General features: G+C 47.1%; 1 protein-coding gene across 6 annotated transcripts in view; it reads right to left on the bottom strand.

Annotated features, from left to right (window-relative positions):
• Positions 1 to 13,202: 13,202 nt before the first annotated feature.
• SMAD7 (SMAD family member 7) overlaps positions 13,203 to 23,997 on the bottom strand; it is a 28,488-nt gene continuing 17,693 nt past the window's right edge. For all 6 annotated transcript variants that reach the window (XM_075076965.1, XM_075076962.1, XM_075076964.1 and 3 more), the window contains one exon: positions 13,203 to 15,053. In XM_075076965.1, the coding sequence (XP_074933066.1) occupies positions 14,515 to 15,053 (539 nt within the window). In that variant the 3' untranslated portion in view covers positions 13,203 to 14,514. The remainder of the gene's footprint in view (positions 15,054 to 23,997) is intronic.

Below are 23,997 nucleotides of genomic sequence, written 5' to 3'. Positions count from 1 at the left end.
TGCAAAGCCATAAAGAGCTGGCCGATGGCCGGACAACAGCTATTATATTATATAATAATGAGAAGAACAAAGATATTATAATAAATAGTATTTACCTGAATAAGTAATGTCTAATGAATGCTAGATAACGATTTAGTAATAAAGGTGGTGAACAGAGGGGGGTCTGGAGGAGAGTGTGTGAAGTGCTTAGAAAATTAATAGATATCCAAAAAAAGAAGCTTGAAGGACCTGGGGTTGTTCAGTCTAGAGAAGAAAAAACAGCAAGGGGACACAGTAAATTGTAAAATATAGCTACTGAGGAAAAGGAAATAAACTCTTCATAATCACAGAGGAAGGGCTAAGAAGTCATAGGCTTAAACTGCAGGAAGGAAGATGCAGCCTGGGTGACAGAGGGCAGTTTGCCAGAAGAGGGGATAATTAAGGCCTGGAAAAAAATTGCCTGAAAAATAGTAGAGTTGCACTTGAGATTTTGAAGCTCAGGTTGGAAAAACCCCTATCACACGTGGTTTAAAGATAGATGAATTGCCCTTGGGTTTAGGGGTAGATTAGCTGATTTTTCAGTGCTCTCTTCCAGCCCCATTTTCTATTATTCAGTTTATTTTTCTTCCTTGATTGGGTTGCATTTTGAAATTTAAAGAAATGTCTCACTTTAGCATTTTTATCCCTTGTCTGCAGACCAGTCTTCCTGCAGGGAAGACGTCTTCTCCTCCAGCAAGGCTAACAAATCGCTGAAGGACACACACTCCGCGCACACAGGGGGGCAAAAAACTAACAGCAAACCCCAGGGATTTAGTAGGCATTATTCCAGATATTTAAGGTCCAATGCTGAACAGATGGGAGCTCAGTTCCTAAAATGTCGTCTTTCAGAGAGATGTACCCAGTACCAACCCTGAAAACAGGAGGCGAAGACTTGTTCCCACAAGATGTTATGTATCTGTCTGTAGCGCGGGCTTTTGCATTCCTGGCACAGATAAAGACCAGCGTAAGCACGATAAATCATTTTTATGTTCCTCAAGCTTAAGCTCCAAGGACAGACAAAATGATAGTAAGATGGTGATGAAGAAAAAAGCAGACAGTGCTTTACATCTCAGAGCTTTTTATGGAGGAGGCATGTGGCATGGAGAAACACTCTGACTAAAGCTGGGTCTGGTGAGCCTCGGCTTGGGAAGGTCCCAAAAATGAATGAGGTTTTAAGGAGGGGTTACAAGACAAGGGTGAGCAAGGAGTGGTTAGGAGGAATTTTAATTAACATCAGCATTTGCAATGTTACTTAATAAGGTCCAAAAATCATCTGAGAGCAATGAAAGCTGAAACCAGCATTTTCAGAGCAAACAGAGGCAAGTGTGGGGCTGGGGGAGCAGGGCTGTCTTCCTGGGACATGAGGGACACCTGAAGAGGTGGAAGCTCCCAGAGAGAAAAGATCAGAGATGTGGTTTTGGGGGATTGCTGGGTCAAACAGCCCTGGTGGAGGAAGGGCTGAACATCCCCAGGATGGGAGATGACCTGTGCGTGCTGGCTCCTGTGGCTATGCGCAGCATAGGGGCAGCAACAGCCACCTGAGGTGGCATTTAGGGAGGTAGGAGACCAGCAGCATCAGAAACTGAGGCACTTTGGGGACCCAGGCACCCCCCAGCTGAGATGCCAGGTGCTTTGAGGGTCTACTGCTTGGTTTAAGCACCTTGCAGAAGCAGCTGAGTCCTGCATTTGCAAAGGGATGCCAATTCAGGCACGAAATGGAGGAAGCTGACCTTGGTGAAGGAAAGGTGGTGATAGATGGGCACCCAGATTTGTAACACGAGGATGGGGACAACCATGAGACTACAGCAGTGCTGCAGGGGGACAGTGACCACACACCACATGAGTCCATCACACCTACCATGAGCAGCTTTGCCCCCCCAGGACACTGGCACGCATTTTGGCCCCACTGGAGAGGACACTGTGGACCACAGTGGGGGGTTGCCAGCCCGAATAACCCCAATGGTGAGCACGGGAGAGAAAGCCAGGCTGGGCTGTGCATGGTGCACAGCATGCCAGCCTCGACTGTTCAGGCTCTCCCCGTGCCCTAACTTGCCAAAGGGGTTGTTCAGAGCGATGACATAATTACACTTTCAATCGCAGATTAATAAGAAGTGGGGGTTTTTTTAGACAACCCTGAGGCGTGCCTGAACTGGAAGGGCATTTCACCTCTCCACTTCCTGGGAGCCAAGGGTGCCATACCCTCTTTGATGTCTCCTGGCGTGAAGGTTTTACAAACACTGGCAGTGGCAGTGGCAGCAGCAGCGGCACTAATGTGCCTGCTGTAAATACCTTTCCCATGGCACGTTCTCCTTCAGGAAGACACGCAGTGTTCATCTCCAGCACTCAGTTGGGCAATGGGTGTATAAATAGACTGGGGAGAAGCCATCACCAGCTTCTAAAATGAACAGCTTTTGCTGGTGGAGGTAAGTCATCCCAGATGCTGTCAAAGGAGCAGGGGCTGATAGCTGGGTTGAAGGGGAAACTGAGGCAGAAGCAGCTTGCCTGAAGTCGTTCAGAGCATTTCTGTGATGTGACAAACTTAGGGATGCATCCAAAAGGCTTCAGCAGTTGGAGGAACTGGCAGAGCGAGGCTACCATGGACCACTGCAAAACCATGAGATGCAAGGGAGAGATCACACCCATGGGCCAGATACCAAAAGCCAAGCTTAGAGTCCAGCTTTTAGGGTTCTGGGGCAGACCCTGAGGTCTTTGCTTTGCTACAACTGTAACCAGGGTGATGAAGTTAACCAAACATGGGTGCTGCTATACCATCCAACTGAACATTAAGTCTGGGGACAATCAGTGTATTCTTTAATCATTAATGCAATAGATAATGTGTTTCTGTCAGAACCCCTCTCCTTTCAGACTCAAAGCCTAATTTTTAGATCCCAAAACCCTCACTCCTAGTGCTCAGGGTCCAAACCTCTGTTTTAAGGATTAAATTAAAACCTCACTTTTAGGTAGTAATGACTCAGGGTATAAATGGTTGGGAGTTACTAATACAATCTAGTGTAGCTCAGCTAAGGCTGGGGCCTGGAGCCGAAATTTATCCAGGATAAGGAGGTAGCCGAAACAAGAACAGCCTGCACGATGACTAAAGCTTGTTGCTTTAGGGAGTCAAAGAGGCCTCGAGATTCGAAGTACCTAAACAAAGTCACGATGACATTTGGCCTTAAGAAAAGCAGACATACAGAGCCATAAAGATAAGGAACTGCAGAGCAGACACTAAACCAAAACAGACCATCCCTCAAAGGTAGTACATACGTAATCTCAGAACTGAGTTTGCACGAATACAAGGGTTAACTAGCAGACACAGGGAGGAAGAGTATGTCCTTCATCCAGAGAACCCTGAGACACCAACAGGCATGCGCAAATAACGTCTGAATAGGTATCTCTTTTATCAGAAAGCTAATGAATATGTATATGAAGCATGTACTTAACTGGCACAAAGAGATCTGACAGTATGCATGTTAGGCGGAGCATTCCCGTGCATCCAGGCGCAAATAAAGAATGCCTGCCTTTTAACACTACATTGGTGTTACAGGTTTATTCCTGATTTCGGTGACACAACCACTCAAAGCAAAACCACAGAGAGGCAGAAATTTGTTGCTTCAGGAGATGATGGATATGGAAGGATATATCCATATCCAGTGTGACTTCTTGTCTCTGTAAGGTCTCCCATTTTTCCTCCTTCCCCATCACTTAGCCCAGGTGAATGTCTCACAGCATTCAGGTTAGGTTTCAGTGCCTGATGGAGGAGCATTTCATAACCTTGGGCATGTCAAGCCTGGGGCTGTCCCTCAGCTACTCCCATCAGGAGTCCCAGAGCCCAGCCAAGCCCTGCCAACCCAACCATCCAAAAAAAAAAAATATCACCCAGCTCCTCAGGCTGAATTAAAAGTCAGGATACTCCTAATAACCCTTTTTTTCCCCTCACCCATCCAGCCTCTGAGTCTTCACCCTGCACTTTTCAAATTTCTCCTGCAGTTGGAGGACTGGAGAGTTGTGTGTACTTTCAACTTTTTCATGCCCACGCAGCTTCTGGAGCTCTCAGATGCTTGTAAGCCTCTAGTAGACACCCAGGAGCCACCAAGCAGAGCCCATGGGTGGGAACCCTGCACAGAGGTTAAAAAAGCAGCTGAGATTTTGGAGCAGAAACATGACTGTCGTGGTTTAGCCGGCAGCTCAGCCCCACACAGTCACTCGCTCACTCCCCCACCGGTAGATGGGAGAGAGAATCAGAAGGGTAACACTCGTGGGTTGGGATAAGAACAGTTTAATAATTAAAATTAAAAGAAACAACAACAGAAATGCAATGTAAAGCCCCGGGGGAGGGGGGAAGGGGAATGAACCACCGAAACAAACCGCACGTGACACAACCACTCACCACCCACCAACCCGATGCCACGCAGCCCCCGAGCCGCAAACTGCCCCCCCCTAATATACTGGTCATGGTGTCACATGGTATGGAATGAACCTGCCATTGGCCAGTCGGGGTCAGCCGCCCCCACCATGGCCCCGTCCCTCCCAGCCCCCCCCGCCACGCGGCAGAGCGAGGGAAGCTGGAAAGGTAGCCGACCCCCACAGTGAGGAGAATTAACCCCTTCTCAGCCAAAACCAGCACAATGACCAAGGTCTGCTGTTCCTGGTGGTTTCCTGCTCTTTGTGTCAACCATCTCCACTTTCAGGCCCATTTTAGACATTCCTCGAATTCTGCCTTATCATGATCCTTTATTTATTGCTTCAGCTGAGGTTGTCTTACTAGACTGTCCATCTCCACTGGAAGGAGGTGAATGTATTTGAAGTTTCTGAGTTCTGAACACCAAAATCATCTTGTCTCTGTCTTCTTAGAGTTTCCAAAGCTATGAGCAGGTCTTATCTGAAGATCTGTTCTCCTGCAACAAAAATATACCCCAGGTGAGAAATTTGCCTCCTGAACTCAGTGTGACCTACAAGAGCTGAAAGACTTTGGTTTAGGAGCATCGGGGTTGGCTCTACTGAAAATCAATCCAACCCTGGATCCATGCTGCCAAGAGTGGCAATGCATCCCTGCAAAAGACCGCAAAAGTCCCAAATAATGTTGGTTTTATAGGATACCCACTAAAACATCAGTGTCTGCTAGTGGTCCAGCCTAACAGCTTCTCTCAGGCCAGAGCTCTCCAGGGGATGAGCTCAACTGTGGGTTGAGGCCCCACTGTCCTTCTCTCCATGGGCAGCAGACGAAGCCAGCAGACGAAGCCAGCAGCACCTCCAACTAGCAGTGCTGCTGCCTGGGCTTAGCGCTCCACCAACTGCAGCCTCATGTCCCCAGAAAAAACTTTTAAAAAAGGGCCTGAAGGGTTAAAGTAACAATGAAAGTTTTATGAGTCCAGGCTTCAGATGTAGGCAGGAAGATGAAAGCAATCCTCTCTGCCTGGTTGTGGAGGCACTAAGCCCTTAATAGCCCATCCTGCGGAGGCAATTCCCTTCCTCCAGCCCTGCTCGACTTCATCTCCCCACTGGAAACGGTTCGGCCAGGGACCCCGCAGGCAGCGAGTCGCTGCATGAGTCCTTTCTGCCCCACTGCTCGCTCTTGATCAATTATTAAAACCAGAAAATTCTCCAACCATTAAATTCATCCCAGCTTCCCCATGGCATGCTGGGCTGGAAAAAATCAAACTGCAGGGCCTGCGCTTCCAGGGGAAGGAGTAAATACCACTTCCAGTGGGGTGTTTTGGAGTGCTGGGGCAGCTCTAGGGGTTTTGTTTTGTTGGCACCAATGTTTCTCTTTGGCTCCCATGGCCACCTCAGCTGAGCACCCTGCCCACCCGCTGCTCTGCGGGGTCCCACCACCCTCCCAGCTGCCCCAGCTCCCATCAAGATCAAGAAGGTTGGTTGCCCTTCTTTCACCTCCATTGGGGTCTAGTAAATGCCTTGACACCTGGTTTCTGCTTTCTTTCACTGGACCTCTTTTACAACAGCTTTATTTTCTGTTCTCCTCTTGCAAGCTCTCAGCCTTGGCTTGTCTTGCTGGTGGGAGGCAAAACTTGTTTTCTGACCCATTTTTCACTGGAGGTTGACTCTAAACTGAGCTAACAAGCTTCAGGAGGTGTGATACCTGGGGGACAGTTGTGTCCCTTCACTGATGGGACCCTGAGCTGTCCTTTCTTTGCAGATACCTTTGGGGTTAGAATGTGATTTTTTTCCTAATTTTAAGCATATTCAGACTGGCATTCTCATCTGGGCAGCTGTAGGGAATAACAGGGGACCCCCTCAGCTCTCACACAACAACTCCCAAGAGGTGTCTGGTGGCCCAGCTCCAGCTCTGGGTATGTACATGCCTCAGAATAACTTACATATTTTCTACAGGACAGAGGATATAAATACATCCATGGTAATGCCAGTCCTAAATATTGCCACTACAGAAAAAATAATAGTTAGTTCCTTGCAATATATAAGATTTTTTTCCTTTTTCCCATGTGTGTTGTAATCCTGGTAATTGACAGCACCCATATTGTCATCTGACTTATGCTGCTCTGTTCCCGTCTGATACAAAGAAAGACTGCGAACACTTCACCACCACTGAAAGCTAATGAAACCAACCAGATTTTACTCTCAGAGCTGCTCTAACACCCAGCGAGCCTCAACCTCTCTTCTTTTAGCCCTAACCCCTCACAGTTGCAAGACTGTAAGTGATGGAGCCAAGAGCTTTGAGCATCTGCCCACAACATGAGTCAAGTGGGCTCAAAGGGGTTCAACACCTCTTGACTGAAGGAGTTCAGCGCTCTCACCTCCTGACGGTACCTACAGACTGAGCTGTGGTGGTTGGGTGGGTGGAGGAGGTAAGGACCCCTTCTTTTTCAGCTCAAATAGGTGTGCATTTACGGAAGAGAATGCATGGGCTTCCCATCCTCTGCAATAAGTATCTCACTATTGCACATGCCACCAGGCACATGCCAGGGCTGGGACATCAACCTCCCTCTGCACAGGGTGTCTTAACCACTGAGGTAGAGTCCTGTTCCTGCTCAGTCCTGCTTTTCCTTGCTCATTGATCCAATGAGCATCTCAAAAGCCCAGCCACCAAAAGACCTTTGCCGCAGTCCAGATGGCAAAACACACCCTTGTTCTCACCACAGGGTCCTTCAAGGAGGGCAAGTCATGGCACAGCTCGACCTGCCTCTGCTCCAAGACAGCTGCTAATTCAAGTCTTCTCCCTCCACCCAACCTTTCTCATTTCTGAAAGTGGGAACTGAATTCACCCTCACATTTCCATCACACTTCCAGGCTTGATTGGCATTGTCACAAGGTTCAGGAGTTATTTGGTGTGCATCTGACAGCCAGAGGGACGTGTGAGCATTGGAGCCTCTTGGCTTTCAGAAACCAGAGTGTTTAAAAAAAAAAAAGAGGCTAGTCAGATTCATCACCAGGAGTAATTTGGCAGTTTATGATGCTGGTCCAGTCAGCATGACAAAGAGGAAATGTCCTGGGCTTTTCCACCGAAGCTGATGACAGGGACCTTGGCTGGTAAACGTGACACAGTGGTGACTTCCCTGTTAACCACAAGAGCTACCTGAGCCTCTCAAGTGTTTTGGGTTTTGTTTCATTTTGTCTTTAAGCCAGCCAAAAATTTGTACGACTCACTGATGTGCCCAGCGAAGTCCCTCTGGTTCTGCTGTGCAAATGTGCAAAGGCTGGGCAGGAACGTCCTCCTGTCAAAGCCTGGTGACACAGTGGGGTCACGGGGGATAGACCTCTCCAACCATGGGTTGGGGGTTCAGGCCAGTCCTGGCCTTGCTGTTATCCCCATCACAACACCTCTCGTTGCCACTTGTGCATAGGCTGCTTGAGGCAAGGTCTTTTTCTTTATAATGCTTGGCCCAAAAAAGGCTCAGGACCCCATGTGAGTCCATACTAGTGTACAAATGGTACAGGAGAAGCTCCGTCCATCACTTCTTGCTGTGACCATTTCTCCCAATCGGTTGTTCCATCCCATGTTCATCTCCTCCCTTAAACCACCACAGATGTATCCCCACCTTGACATTTTCTCTCCAACTGTGTGCCCAGTAAACCAGGGTGTATTTTTAAACACATGTAGGCAACACAAAGCAAATGCTTTTTCCATGAATGGGTGGTTTTTATTAATTCATCTTAAGCTAGTTCTTCACCACTTTGCCTCCAGAGGCCCTTGCAGACCAGGACATGCATAAATATGCATAGACCCAACTGAGTTAAGCTCCACGGGGGCAACTTTACACCAGTGAACAGTGAGAGCAAAGTACAACCACCATAAAGCAAATGCTTTTCCAAGAACTCACTCTTTGAATTCTCTGGAGCTGCCAATCCATAACCACCACATTAGTCCTGAGGGCTGCATGGACAGAAGGGTCCATTCACCTAATGGGCTTGCAAACAACCTGTAGGACAAGAGCCCACAGATGCCTTGGGGAGGATGGGGAACAAGTCAGATGCTGAGGTCACCTAAGTAAGACAGGGATCATGGCTCTGCACCAAGATCCCAGTGGAAAGCCATTTGCAAATGGTTTATCCATGTGGAAAACCATGATCTGAAGATGGTAGAGTTTTACCTCCTTCCCTTGCAGCACATCAGCCATTATAGATGTTATCTTTTATCAGCAGCTGACACTTTTTGAGCATATTTCATGTATGATTTAGCAGCAAAAAGTTACATCATTTGACACTTTTTTATTGCACTCTTCAATTACCACCCTGCAACACTGGGAAAAAAAGGCCCAACCATGCTGTAATTTGCTGTGTTGCAGTATATCATTATAAGATTTAGCACTGATTATGCTGAAGCCGTGGTCCAAAGCAAGAGTTCAGTTAACTAGAACAGACTGATTTCAGACATCCCAAATTTTCAGAGAAATCCTTTTATTAAAAAAAAGAGGAGGGAGGCAAGTCCCGCCAGCCACTGGGAAATCAGGACCTCAGACTGTCTCAACCAGCTAATGGCTGAACTTCTTAATTGAATGAGATTTCTGTAAGGTGATTTCCAAGGAGGGAAGAATGGAAACCACAGTTAAGCTGTACAGAGCACGATGATACATGAGGTCCCAGGGCCACCACTGCTCTGCTAGAAGATGTCCATGGATGTCCATGGAGCTGGGGATGCTCATACCTGGGGAGGTACCTGAATTCAGGTGCTGTGGGCATGAAGCAAGAAGGACATCATGTTGCTAGCCAGGAGTGACCTGGAGGCCAGGCATCAGCATTTTCATTTGGGAAGGAGCTGGCTCTGCCCTCACCCACAGATCCTCTCTCCAAGGGCAGGTCGGGGCTGTGGTTCTGCTCCTTAATCCGGGTGTTACTGGATCATCCAAAATTTGACCAGATCAAGAGCGGCCACATAACTTCATTTCAGACCAATTGCCTCCAGCGCTCAGGGTTTATGTAAGCGTGTGTGTTTAAGCCTGGCTTTGCACCAGCTGCAGAGGGACACATGTAAAGTGAGAGTGGTACAACCAGACAAAGTGTCCGGACGGACACCACAATGCCAGCAAGACCATAACAGTTTTGGGCACCTCAGTACAAGAAGGATATCAAGTTGCTGGAGTGTGTCCAAAGAAGGACAATGAACCTGGTGAAAGGTCTGGAGAACAAGTCTTATGAGGAGAGGTTGAGGGAACTGGGGTTGTTTATCCTGGAGAAGAGGAGGCTGAGGGGAGACTGTATCACTCTCTACAACTACCTGAAAGGAGGTTGCAGCAAGGTGGGTGTTGGTCTCTTCTCCCAAGTTGCTAGCGATAGAACGAGAGGAAACGGCCTCAAGCTGCATCAGGGGAGGTTTAGACTGGATATTGGGAAAAATGTCTTTACTGCAAGAGTGGTCAGGCATTGGAACAGGCTGCCCAGAGAGGTGGGGGAGTCACCATCCCTGGAGGTATTTAAAAGACATGTAGATGTGGCACTTCATGGTTTAGGAGACATTGTGGTGTTGGGTTGACAGTTGGACTTGATGATCCTAGGGTCTTTTCCAACCTTAATGATTCTATGATTCTATATCGGACCATGTTTATGCCAGGTTAGCTCTTTGCTTATGTGGCTGCAGCTTTTCTGAGCCCTAAAGATGGGTTTACAGCATCAGCAAACTCCAGCCAAGGGGAAATTCTTCCTCCTTTAACCTCCAATCTCTGTTTCAACCTTCACACAACTTCCCACCCTGCATCCATCAGCCCTAGAGCTGAACAAGCTCTGGGTGAATGGAGACAGAGATGAGCTGCTGCTCAGCATCCTTCTGTCGTGTTATTTTTTCTTTTTTTTTTTTTTTTTTCATTGAATAAGGGCTAAAATTAGCTCAGCAGGAGGTGAAGACTGGAACATTTTAGCTAAAGCTGCCATAGTATTGAAAAGCCATAGTGCCATAGTTTTGCTGATTATTTCCCAGCTTTCTTACTGTGAACAGCATTGCCTGGTCTTTTATTTTGATAGATGAATGCAAGTAAAGACCCCAAAAAATAAAGTGCTCCACAAGGTGTTTCAGCTCATTCTCCAGACAATCACTGTAACATTTGACTGGCACTCCATGTCCAGCTGAAGGTCCAGCCAGCTCATCATGTCTCCAGCCATGGCAAGGGGTAGTCACATAGGACAAGGTATAAAATGGGGTGTGTGGAGGATATCCTAGCCCCAGCAGATCCTCACTGCACCTTGCAAGTGATACAACAGCCCACCTGCACTGCACCCATCATGGGGACACTGCCACAGCCAGCCTCTTACCTCTTTGCATTATCATAGAACCTTTCGAGGTCATCTAGGCCAACCCCCCCCCCCACCCCCCGCAGTGAGCAGGGACATCTTCAACTACATCAGGTTGCTCAGAGCCCGTCCAACCTGACCTTGAATATTTCCAGGGATGGGGCATCAACCACCTCTCTGGGCAACCTGTTCCAGGATGTTTCACCCCCCTCATCATAAAACATTTCTTCCTGATATCTAGTCTGAATCTACCCTCCTTTAGTTTAAAACCATGACCCCTTGTCCTATCACTACAGGCCCTGCTAAAAAGTCTGTCCCCATCTTTCTTCTAAGCCCCCTTTAGGTACCAAAAGGCTGCAATAAGGTGCCCCCGCAGCCTTCTCTTCTCCAGGCTAAACAACCCCAACTGTCTCATCCTGTCCTCATAGGAGAGATGTTCCATCCATCTGATCATTTTTGTGACCCTATGTGTTTTGGAAAGCTGCTGTGGAGAGTGTTCATTTAGGGGTACAGTATTTCCATCCTCAGCTTTCAGCTCTCAGGAGCAACAGTTTGTAGCTTTTGTAACTCACAAGTGGAAATCCTGAGAAACGGCAAGGTGAAATGATTTAGTCACATCTTATGGATCAATGAACAGGGACAAGAACCCACATCTCAATTCAAGGGACAACATCAACTATGCTACGATTTGACTTCAGGGCTTTAAGCACCAGGTTATGGTACGTACCTCATGGAAGAAGGTGAAAACAGCTCTTAAACACAGAGTCCTCTGGTGTGCTCACATGGCTCATTGCTACTTTGGTGTCATACATCAGGGACAAAACTATCATCTCATCTCTTCTGGGTAAAGACTCATGCCTAGTTGCCAGCACAACAGCTTGGAGGTGGGAGAAGTACGAGTGAGCCCAACATTCCCTATCTTTTGGTTACTCCAGAGTAAAAGCCAACTCCTCAGCCAGCTGACCATAACCCTAGTGTGGCCATCAACCTGGTGGCTCCTAGACTTGGCGGGATCTTTCTAACCCCAGGTCCCTACTGCCTGCACAGCCCTGCTTCCACAGATAAACGCTACAAAAGCTCAGAGGAATCGACAGTTGGTTTTGCAATAATCTGCTTCATCCTTCATCTGCAGCACCTTTGATGGTGTGTTGCCTGGGTGAGTGTCGAGGACACAGACAGGAGCACTCTTTCTTGAGCTTCTGATGCAAGCCATCAATGCTAGGTTGGCTGCTGGACCACGAAGGTATGAAGCAATTATTGGATATTTCAAGTCTGCTGGTGCAGAATGGAAAGGAAATGAGCCAAACTGTAGCGTAGATTACATTGTCCCAACATCTGCCCTTCCAGGTGTCTCTTAGTGCATATCAAGCAAGACAGGGTGGATGCATCCCTCATGCCTTCAGCCTTCAATGCTGACTCCCACCTGAAGGATGAGAGGTGAGAGCCTGGAAATTGAAACTCCCATGCAAAGCTCGCACATAATCAAAAGCCATTTTGAAGCTGGTTCATGGGTTCAGTGACATGACCCCAACAGAAGGCACAGTCCATTCAGAGCAAATCAAATACTGTATCTCAGTAAATCACTCTGAGTTGGGCACACCTCTGTTGAACAGAAAGGCACAGTGTTCAATGAACCCGGTCCAGATGCTCATAAGCCTGAGCTACTGCTATGGCCATCAACCACACAAAGGACAGCAGAGGCTGGAAGTCACATTCCTGGGGTCCAGGCACTGGAGGGCTCTTACAAGCCCATCTGGACCTTCTATTTCTCCACATCCTTCAGTCTCCAGGACTCTAGTGGTTTCTACTCGTGGTCCCTCTCCACAAAAGGCTGGAACTAGGTGTAGTGACCTTCTTGGCAGAGGACATGTGCAATGAAGCAGTGAACATCTGAAGGCAGGGTAAGCAGGGCAAAAGGAAGAATAACCTTTATTTCCAGAGGCATGGGAGATGAAGGGGGAAGGAAATAGGTTGAGGAAAACCTACCAAGGACTGGCTTTCCCCTCTTCTCCAATTTTCCTCCTTGCCTGGTGGCATGAGCCACCCATGTCCCAGGACAGAGCAGAAGCTTGGCCATCCCTGGTATTTCAGGGACTGGGACAGTGTCGAATGGGAGATGGGTCCCTAGCATGGGGGTTCTTTCAAGTTGAAATTATGAGAAACAAGAATAATAAAAATAACCCCAGCAGATTTTGGGCAGGGAGCCAGGCACCCCTGTGCAACCTGCCCTGATCCAGCCAGCCCCTCCAGACTTGGGCTGATGGGGTGCGTCCAAGCCAGGGAGCCCAGAGACACGTGCACTGAATCAGCCCAGTGGAGCACAAAACTCAGGAGTGACCCTATCTGGGTGCTACCCACACCGGAGCGGTCCCACACAGGGCTGGAGTGGGTGTCCCCACCACCAACCCCACACGGTACCCACTTAGAGCAGCATCTCTCCTGCCTGCCTCATCCCCATCACTAAAAAAGCCACTCAGCACAGCCTGGGATCAAGTGTATGTTTTTATTTTTTAATGGAACATAAACTCCTTTAGAAAAAAAACATTCATCTGGATGATAACACCCATAGAAAAAAACACCAATGTTGTGTTCTTTTTGTTTTTTAATTTGGCATTTGTTATTTGCATTTATATTAAAGCAAAGTGCATCTTTTTTTTTTCTCGTTTATACACATTGCACAATACATAAATAATTATGCTTATAAAATGTCTTTATATTTACAAGTAATTTTATATATATAACATAAAATACATTTTTTTCTTTAATAAATCTCAGGGTTTCTTTAAGGAGTCCTTTTATTGTGTGTGTTTTATTTCCAAAGGACTACAATGCTGAAGTTCCAATGAGAATGTTCTCTTGTTCATTTAAACCTTTATATTTAGAAAAATAGCTTATGTTAAGTTCTAGACATGCTCATTGAGCCAAGAACAGTGTAAAAGTATCATACTCGTGTATGAATTCAAGAAGAAATGAAAGCACAACTGCATTTCCAGATAGGATGGTAGCAGGATAACCTGATCTAAGCAGGTTACAACAGACCAACTATTGTGAACACTTTTTCTTTTGTTTTCCCATTTGTTTTCATTTCTTTGCTGGCTTGGTTTGGTTTTCTTTTAGGCTTAGGCTTCTGTCGCTTCGCATCTCAGCTCAAATTATAAAGCACGGGCCATGCACAAGGTTCCTCCGCTGTTGTTTTCTCCCCTTGCATCAATCCATGACCATAAACAAAAAAGCAATGAAAGGATGAACACAGTGACAAGACGTGAATTCAGCAAAAAGAAAAAGAAAATAAAAATTAAAAGGGTGGGTAAAGACCTGGTTGGGAAGGGTTTGCACCAGCCTTCAGTGGCAACATGGGGTTAGCACCACTGGGGAAGGGGTCTTGGTGTCACCATCACCAGGGACGGCTGGTGGCAAGGGGAAGGTGGTGTGTAAAAAATACAGGTATCTTGTTTTATCCAAGAGAAGGAGCTGTAACATATAGCAAGTGGCTTCTGAATCCATCAATCACATAGGATAATCCTTTCAGAGGCGTGAAATAATTATTGTATGCAATCCACCCCCCCGCACCCTTCTCTCACCCTTCTGAGTTATTGGTCATTCATACTTTTAAAAAATAGATATATTTATCAAAATACCCAAGGCAAAAAAAATCTTTCCATAAGCTATTTCTCAAAATGGGGCAGCGGGGGGAACAAATAAAACAAAACAAAACAAAAAAGTTTGCATGAAAAGCAAGTACTCAGAAGGAAATAATAGCAGCAAAGTATTGTAAATGTGATGAATCCACTCTGTCTTGAGTCATCGATTATTAAAAATAACCTCCAACCAGCACGGGCAACTGCTGATAAACTGTCTCGTGTAGCACTGTCCCCAGCCTTTCACAAAGCTGATCTGAACAGTAAATCCGGTCCATGGTTGCTGCATGAACTCATGGTCGTTGGGTCTCTGCAAGCTGTACGCCTTCTCGTAGTCAAAAGCCTTGATGGAAAAACCTGGAAACACTTTGTGAACCAGCAACGTCCTGGAGTCGGGGTTGTCCAGTGTGGCCGACTTGATGAAGATGGGGTAACTGCTGCGGTTGTACACCCACACGCCGTCCACTTCCTTGGTGAGCTGGATGCCATAGCCGATCTTGCTGCGGACCTTCTGTACCAGTTGGCTTTTGTTGTCCGAGTTGAGCTGTCCGAGGCAGAAACCATTCCCCTGAGGTAGATCATAGAAGATATCCAGGGAGGGCTCTTGGACAGAGTACAGCCGACCCACACGTGTCTTCTCTTCCCAGTATGCTACCACGCACCAGTGTGACCGATCCCCCGGCTCCTGAAGAACTCGGGAATCTACAGAACAGGAGAAAAAAATGGAAGAAAAGGAGAAATTGAGCACCGGGGCAGGTAATATGACCCAAAAGCGATGCAATTCTGGCAGGTCCTTGCCTGCCCATCCATGCACACACCAACACCCAAAGCACATCTACCGTTTTCCAAAAGCCTCATGTTAAGGCCACTATTAAGACCATTTAAATTGACCCATGTTTGGGGGATTCCCATGCTGCTTCAGTGCCTAGCTCTCGTTGGAGTTATGGGTCATAAATCACCAGGTCCACCTTCAGAAATGGCTTGAGACCCACCAGCAGCACCTGCAGCGCAGCCATCCCTCACCCAAACCATTACTAGGACTACCTTCAGTGCCAACAGGAGAGATGAGATGCTTCAGCCAGCTGCATCCAGCAAGACCAAACACCCTAAAACCCCTTATTTGCACTCATGAGATGATGGATCCATTTCCATAAATAACTACTGTGCACAGACCCTGAAAAAAAATTAGGTGCTGCTAAGAAAAGCACGTTGAAGGTCACCCCATGGGACTGGAGGGGACAAGAACTTGCCTGCTCTAGTTAATGGGACTTTTCCCTGCCCGCAGGCAGAGCCTGGGGTGATGGAGAGGATGGAGACATCGGATGAAGCCCCAACATGCAGGAAGCACCATCAGACAGTGGCAGGGTGGGGACCAGAAATCTCACGCTTGTTAACAAAAATGGCCTAAAAAAACTCAAGAAAACCCAGAAATTTATTCCCATAGCCCTTGTTTCAACTCCATAGATACCCTGTGCAAGCAGCAAGGATATGATGTAGTAGGAAAAAGCAAGGGGGGAGCTGAGAAATGTGAAAAAGCCCTATTTCCTGATGGAGAATCCCTTTCAGGCTGGCGCTGCTCAGCAGGTAATTCCTTCCAGCCTCGGTAGGCATGTTAAGACCTGGGAACTATTTATCTCTACAATTGTATTTAAAAAAAAAAAGTATTTAAAAAAAAACCCCAAGCTGGGAATGTGAGTTAGTGAGCACTACCAAAATAATCCCCTGCACCATGGGAGCAGCTATGGGACCCAGCACCCCAAAACTCTCCCTGCATCACCTTAGCAGCCCCCCAAATCTCCCCCCCAGCATGAGCAATGGCAGTGGCACGCTGGCTGCCCTGTTTTCTATATTTTTTGCTATTAATAAGCCTGTTTCCCCAGCACAGGCGTTCTTCTCCCGTGTCCAAGTTGTGCTTCAAGCCCTGCACTGTGCTTTAAAAAAAAAAAAAAAAAAAAAAAGCCCAGCCACACATTTTTAATTTTCTCATTTCTATGCCAGCAAGGAAAATATTTCTCCAGTTGCTGAAGGCAGCTACTAAAAATGGGCCTGACTGTGTATGCCCCAAAATAGGGGCCCTCACTCCTGGGTGAAACCAGGGATGGGGGTTCCAGTGGCAGGGCGGGGGGGCGTGTGTGTCCCTGGGAAAACAGCCCAGTTTGTCCTTCCACCTCCTCTTTTCGGCCCCTCCCAAGACTTTGTTGCTGATAACCTTATATCCTGCTGAAACCTGGCACTGCACAAGGGACCAAGGGGGGACAGGGTGGGCAGCTTGGGTTAGCTCCCCCCCAACCCAAATGGGGTGCCCCCCACCCAAGGGTGCACCCAGCGGGGCAAGAAACACCCCCAGGATGGCGTTTCCCCCACCCACCCAGGAGAAAGAGGAATTTGGGGGGGGTGCCTGGGAGATAGAGGCAAGGCTCCTGGATCCGTCCCTTTCTTGACCACCCATTGCCCCCCTCTGCTGCACTCTCCCCACTGACTGCCTGCCAGCGATGCTCAGAGCTTCTTGGGTTTTTTTTTTAACAGCAGTTGAGGGAATTTTCGAGCAACAGCCATTAAACCCTGCTGAAATTCCTATAGGCTTTTATTTATTTGAACATAAAAGCATCCCTTTCAGGAGGAGGCGGGGGAAGAAAAAGACTTTTTCACCTGATATTTGTGCTTGCATTAGTGAGGACCACTTAACAAGTAGCTCATTGCCACTTACAGAGTTATTTAATTGCCAAAGCATTTAAAAAAAAACGAACTGCCTTGGCTATGAATGAACAGATGAACAGACCTTTATGGAGGGCTGGAAGTTAATGAATGAATCCCACTAGGTTTTTAAATGACATGGGGTGACCAGACCTCAAGGACAAGTCTTAGGTAATCCAGGATATATTTTTTTTTAAGGAGCCAACGCCAGCACACAGTATAAATATGCCAGAGCCTCTTCCGTTTGTGGGATTCAGCTGTTGACTGGATGTCTAGTCAAAAAGCCATGAGAATATATAAGAGTTGAGTTTGGATAAACAGGATCAGGCCTCCCTGCCAGCCTCTACCAAAGCTGCTTTTCATGGTTGTTGCGACCCTGGCAGAGCCTCCCTGCTCCCACCCGCCTCCCTGGTTCTGGCATCCACCAATGGAAGGGGTAGGAAAAGCCAGTGGCATCACTCGGGTGGCAGAGGCAGGAGAGGAGGTTGCAGGAGAGGAGGAAAAAATGACACAGAGATGCTTCCTACAGGGATGGAGATTTTTTTTCCCCAAAAGGCTTTTTTGGTGGCAATGACCATGGGTCTGGGAAAATGAAGCAAATAGGTGGATTTTGCCCCAAAATGCCCCACCAGGTTCATCTGGACCCACCATCCAACTCCTGTCTCCACCTGCTGCAAACCCACAAGAAAAGCTAGATCCTGGGAAATTCACAGCCACATCACCCTCAACGTGTCCTTGTGCGTGACAGCCCAGAAATGGCTGAGAAATGCTCTGGGATTCTTGTTTTGAGTTAAAAGCATCGTTTTTATGAGCTCCTTGGAGCAAACACATCCCTTTCTAAATGCCTGGAAAGCTTCCAGCAAACTGGGAGCATTCCCATATTCCAGCAAACAATGATAATGTTTAATGCTATAAACATCCATGCTATGATTTCTGTATTAAGCATCCCTCCATTCGCTGCTATCATTGGTTTATTATTATTTCCCATGGTTTGCATTGCAGCCTGCCTAGGGGCTCCATCAGGCTCCCCCTAGCTCATTGTGCAAGCTTATTGTGAAATAAAATATATATATAAATAACTGAAAATGAGTCTGCCCTCAGGAATTTAGAGAATTAGTCCTATTGATCACTTATAGTTGGGTCTACGGAGAATGGCCATCTGAAGCAGAGCACATTTCTGCATGAAGGGGAGAAATTAAGGCAATAGTTTGATACCCCAAAGTCTTTGGGGTAACATTTTTTTGAAGTTTGGTGTGGATGGTGATGAAGATGGTGATGCCCCAGCACAACCACGTTATTCAACATCACACTCCCATTGAAGAACTGATTTTCTTCCATATTTTTATACCCTCCTGTAAGTCAGGGCTGCCCTGACTTTTTCTGGTGCATCCCTTGGAGAGGAAGGAGCTTCCTCCACAAAAGCATCATCCCAGCTACTTCCCAACACACCAACTAGCATGAGAGGCTGTGAGATTTCCCACCACCTGCCTTGACCCTCATGAACATCAAGTCCTTCCCAAAATTGCTCAATAAAAGGCCACAGCCAGGATTTCTCTAGCTTCAGGTATGCACATGCTGCCCCTGGGCTCGGGGCACCATCCCACTCCGGGGAGGGACGCTGCAGAAAATGCTACATCCATACAGAAATCCTGGAGGATGAGACACTGGAGCAATAACCCCAAAAAATTAAAAGCTGCTGAAACCAAGAAGGTCCAGATGAGGGGGGGTATGGGAGATTCACACCATAGAAACACCTAAATTTATCAGTAATGGCCCCACACATGGTTCTCCCAAGCTGTGGCAGGAGGACTCACATCCCACATCGCTTGGAAGTGGCAGAAAATTTCTGATGTGTCTTTTCTCCTTCACACATGAACACTTTTAAGATGATGAAACCATGTCATCTGTACTTTTTTTTTTCCAAGCTCTGGCAGTTTTATTAGGAGTTTGGAAAGAAAAAGCTCTTTTTTCATTCAGGAAGAACCAAAACATTTCAGCAAAATTTAATTAAAACAAACAAAAAAACCCAAACCAAACAAAAAAACCCACCCAGAAATCAACAAACCAATGCAGCTCCTGGCGGGCTTTTGGATCTCAGCCTTGGCCGGGTGCCAAGTTCACGAACATAGGGGGAGGTGGGCTGGGGATCTTTTGTTTTGCTTTGTTTTGCTTTGTTTTGCTTTGTTTTGCTTTGACATAGCTAAAGGTTTTCCTGTAATCAACCAACCTCTAAAGAAAACAGCAAGTTTAGCACACACTGAGCTATCTCACCTGCCGGGACTACTCCCATCTGATCAAGTCAAGAGCTATCTAAATTGTCACTGATATCTGTGATAATAACAACTCATTGCTGAAAATGGGAATACAACTGCGTTCCTGATTAAGTTTTTAAATGCCTGTAATTGGATTTTTCTTCAATTATATTAGGATTAGATGCAAATTAAATTATCCAACTGTAGAAGGGTTTCAAATGATGCATTTATGCTTTTTTTCATATATATTTACAGATTTTTTTTTAAGAGCAGCTTTGACCCAAAGCATCTTCTCATGCTCTACCTAAACTTCTCACCATCACACTGCCTCCTCCCCCTCATTCCTCTGTGATCCCTGGGGCTGGATTTCCCCACCAAATATCAACCCTGATGCAATACACACCATGGCATCATCTACCCTGAACTGCTAACAAAAGTCTCCTCATTTTCACAGCCTCATAGAATCATCAAATGGTTTGGGTAGGAAGGGACCTTTCAAGGTCATCTACTCCAACCCCCCTGCAATAAGCAGGGACATCAACTAAATCAGGTTGCTCAGGTTTTGTGGTACCTTCACCTGGGCCACTTGCGGAGGTGACACTGCACGCACAGCCGAGATGGGTAAAGGCAACATATAAATTAATGTAGCTGTCCACCAAGAAATCATAGCACCGAAATGAGTTTGGTCTTTTGGACCTTTCCTAGAAGGACTAGGACCCAGATGTGAGCTCCTGGGGCAGCAAGGGGACCTGGAAGGGTGGTGAGATCCCTGCCTGGCTTCCCAGGAGGCAGCTTTCTCCTGGAAAATGAGCAGTGTGGGCACCACCGATGAACAGATGAACCTATGATCCTTCCTCCTTTATCTGTCAGCACAGGCGGAGGGCATCTGTGCTTAAAAAAAATTGGCTGGACTGGTGTCAGCACAACGTGTCAGCTGGCTGGGGCCAAGGCTGAGACCAAGCTCAGTGCGTCTCACGCCTGGTAATCTCTCTTGGCTGACCTTAAGTGGCATTTGCAAGCCTGCGGCAGAGCCATGCCCACCATCCCCTCCTGCTCATTGAGATGGAAGAGATGGAGACACAAACCCTGGAGCTTTTTATGGGTTTTTGCATGCTCTTCTTGAGGGTCCTCAGGGACCTCAGGGCACACCGGTTGCAGTTTTGCCCCTCGTGTTACTGGCAAGTGCTGTTTTTGCCAGATCTCAGGAAAAACACACCCCTGAACTCTTAACTCAAGAAGTGAACAGGCATTACATCAAGGTGAGGAGAACACAGAGTATGACGTGCAACCACACAGCTCATCAAAGCAAAGAAAAACAGGCACCAAAAAGGGAAATTTTACTTCCTTTCTAGCCTCTTGGGCAATTTACAGGCTACTTGGGTGGGGGAACAAACAAACAAACAAAAAAACACCAAGAAAAATCCTTTAAAGCCAGATTTCCAGGTATGCTTTGAAAAAGCAAAGAAAAAAAAAAAGCCAAATTAAAGAATATATTGTGCTGCAGAAAAGGGTCTTTGTGCCTTTAACGGAGTTTGTGGGCATCCTGGAGACACCACCCATGGCAATGTTTGCCCCAAACCTTTTGTATCTCCCTGCACACAAGGGCTAGACAGTTTCAGCTTCCTCAGCTCCCCCTGCTTCTGATGGCTGGGATGATTTCTGAAAGGCTAATTTAGAGGATGGTCCTGTTGTTTGCAGATAAAATAAACCCTTACCTACTGCAGGGATGCCATCCCCCAAGGTGGCCCCTGGGGTCCCTCCACTGCACCAACACAAGACCCCCCAAAGAGCTGGGACAGTCAATCACATCAACACATACTTAAGGAGCCCTTAATCTGCAGATTATTGACACAATAGACCATAACATCTCTTTAGAAGCTAGTACAGCCCATCGTGTCAGTAGGTACTTATGTAGTCCTTAATCTGCAGATTGACAGGCTAGACCATAAATTTGCGTCTATGTCCAATTAGGCAGCTCTTATTACTCAACACATACAGTAGTCATGCAGGCTAAAGAGCCTTAAGATTATTCCTTTAATTTATTAACAAGTTGTCCACCCAAACACTTAAACGGCTCCTTGCTCCTAGCAAAATAAGTCAACCTTGCATGAAAAGAAATGTCCATATGAGTTTCCCCCCAAGACTTCAGTTTGCTGAAGTTTTCTAAGGGCTGGTATCCAGATGCCAAGATGTGGCCAATAGATTTGAAACCTTGCAAGTCTGATGGGGACACGGAGGATAAAATTCGGCAGAAGCCATCAGGGGAAGCTGCCTGGGATTTCCCAATATCTGTAACAAGGGCTTTGATTCAGACTCACGTTAGCAGTGACCTACAAGCTTGAAAGCACTCTGCTCGGTCCCCTGGTGACCCAACCAAGAACTTCCAACACCTTCACCATGGCTGGGAAACCCTCTTGTGAAATCAGGACAAAAATGAGGTCGGGTTAGACTGTGGGTAGAGATGGCTGATCCCTGAGGACATCCCCTAAGGTTCTCACCCCAACTTGGTGGTGCCTTGAGTCAGCCTTCTCCCAGCCTGGAACCCAGCCCTGACCTTTCAGGGTTAATTCAGGGACGGGACACAAAAGCAAGAAAACAAACCATGAAAGAGTCCCTGCAAGCATGTTGCTGCAGACCTACAAAGCCTCAAGAGTGGGCACCACTATGGCAAATGCCAAGGCTGGCCCAGGAGGGATGTCCAAGCTTGAAAAATATAGGGTGATCAATATATACGTGTGAAGGAACCCCAGCTCCCCGATGTCCCCTGCATCGAAGGATGGCAAAGAAAGAACCAAAGTGAAACTGCTGAGTTCACCGAGTCCACTAAACCAGAAATCTGATTCATAAACATCCTATTAGTCACTGCTATTGTCTAATTATGGTGATTAATCAATTACCATGGCTAAAAACAACTCAATAAGAGAAGAACCTTTTTTTGTACCAATTTTCTTTAAAAGCCAAGCAAGGCTGCAGCTACAAGGGGGGAAAAATAATACGCAGGCACACACCAAAAACGCCTGTCTGCCTGTCTCCAGCGGTTAGAGAGGAGCCAGCTGACTCCAGTTTCCTCTGTACCAGGCTTCAGGCCTCATCAGCTATGCAAATTATAGAGTACTGTGCTGTCTGAAGGCCGAATTTCAACTCAGCTCAAAGAAAAGCCTTAGAGGAAGGGTGGGGATGAAGAAGCCAGCCAAATCCATTAATAATATTTACAGTAAATGGGCCTCTCTGCTGTTGTTTAGTATACAGTCAGTCTAATTATTTTTGAAGTTTAAATTTAAAGAACCTTCTTTATCTGCCTCTCCTTCTGCACCCCTCAAAGGTGTGGGAAAACTTTTCCCTTGTTGCAAAAAAGCAGTAGGATGGGAATCCCTTCCCCAAGCTCCAATTTGGCGGTCAGGTAGGACAAAGGGATGCTTCAAGAGGGGAGACCCTTCCAGAGGGGTTCTGTTAACATCCATGGGATTTTAAAGACCCCCAGGCCACCCAGAGAGGCACGAGGGCATGCAGGTCCACGTGGAAAACCCTCAGGAATCCTACTTTTGCTACATGTGTCCCTGTTGCTATTCTCCTGTGCTGGTGGGGATGTCCTGGGAGGACTTGCTGGCTTGGGAGGTGCTGCAGGATGCTCCGCAGCCCTGTGCACCCTCCAACCTCCTCCCCTGCCTTGATAGCAACTCAGAATAATTGCATTTTAATTACAATCAGCCAAGAGAATCCTCTGGAAAACACAGGAAGGCCAAGCCAGCCAGCATCCATGAGATGCTGCCATGGGACCACCAAGTGACTTGGTGTTGGTACCAGCCTCAACTCCTGGAGATGAGCAAATACCTCTATGCTTTGTCCTGAGCAGCTACCAAGACACACCTCTTCTCCACCCATACCCAACCCAGATCTCAACCAGAAACCTTCTGAGAAGGAGAAACCAGCACACAAAGTGCTCCTCCTGACTTACAGTGATGCAAATCAGACCTGAGGATGAGCTTGCCAAAATCTTTCTCCTGGCTTGGGTTGTGCTGGAGGCTCCCATCACAGCATCCTGCCCATCACCTTTCCAGCACGGGGATAAATCACCGATGCAGATGCTGAAGCCACCAGAGGCCACCAGGCCACACCAGCCCCAGGGTCACAGCCCCCCCTCAACACAGCCACCAAGCTTGGTTTTAGAGGATGAAGGCCTTAAAATGCTTTTGAAATTGAAAATAAAGCTCCGCTCTTGCAAGGGAGGAGAGGTCGCCTGGTACCTGGCAATGCCCCAGGGAGAGCAGGGATATGGCTCCCAGGAAAGCCACAGCCCTCCACTGACAACATGTAGCTATGTGGGTTACACGTTAAAAACCTTGTAAAGACCTTAATAAAAACTGAAGCAGAGCAGTCTAGGATTTCCAAATGGATACCTAATACCAGAGATGTGTGTTAGGATTTTTTTTAACCCTAACTGCGTTCCACGCGCACACACGGCATTGGTGCCGTGCTCATTTGAATACTGAAAAAAAGCCTCTCCCCGCAGCACACCGACCTAGAATTCTCCCCAAAGACTGAACACAGACGTAAATATGTGTTAACACCCCCCCTCAAAAAAAGACCACCCCCCAGCTCCCTTTCCCAGAGCAGCATCCCTTGCAGGGATGTAAACCCATGGAAAAAGCAGGGTTGGAACAAAAGTCCTTTTCACGCTCGTCGTGCCCTGCTCCGTAACA

Source organism: Phalacrocorax aristotelis, chromosome W (assembly GCF_949628215.1).
Source record: "Phalacrocorax aristotelis chromosome W, bGulAri2.1, whole genome shotgun sequence".
Classification (NCBI taxonomy): Eukaryota; Metazoa; Chordata; class Aves; order Suliformes; family Phalacrocoracidae; genus Phalacrocorax; species Phalacrocorax aristotelis.
This window is presented reverse-complemented; position numbering and strand designations above follow the sequence as displayed.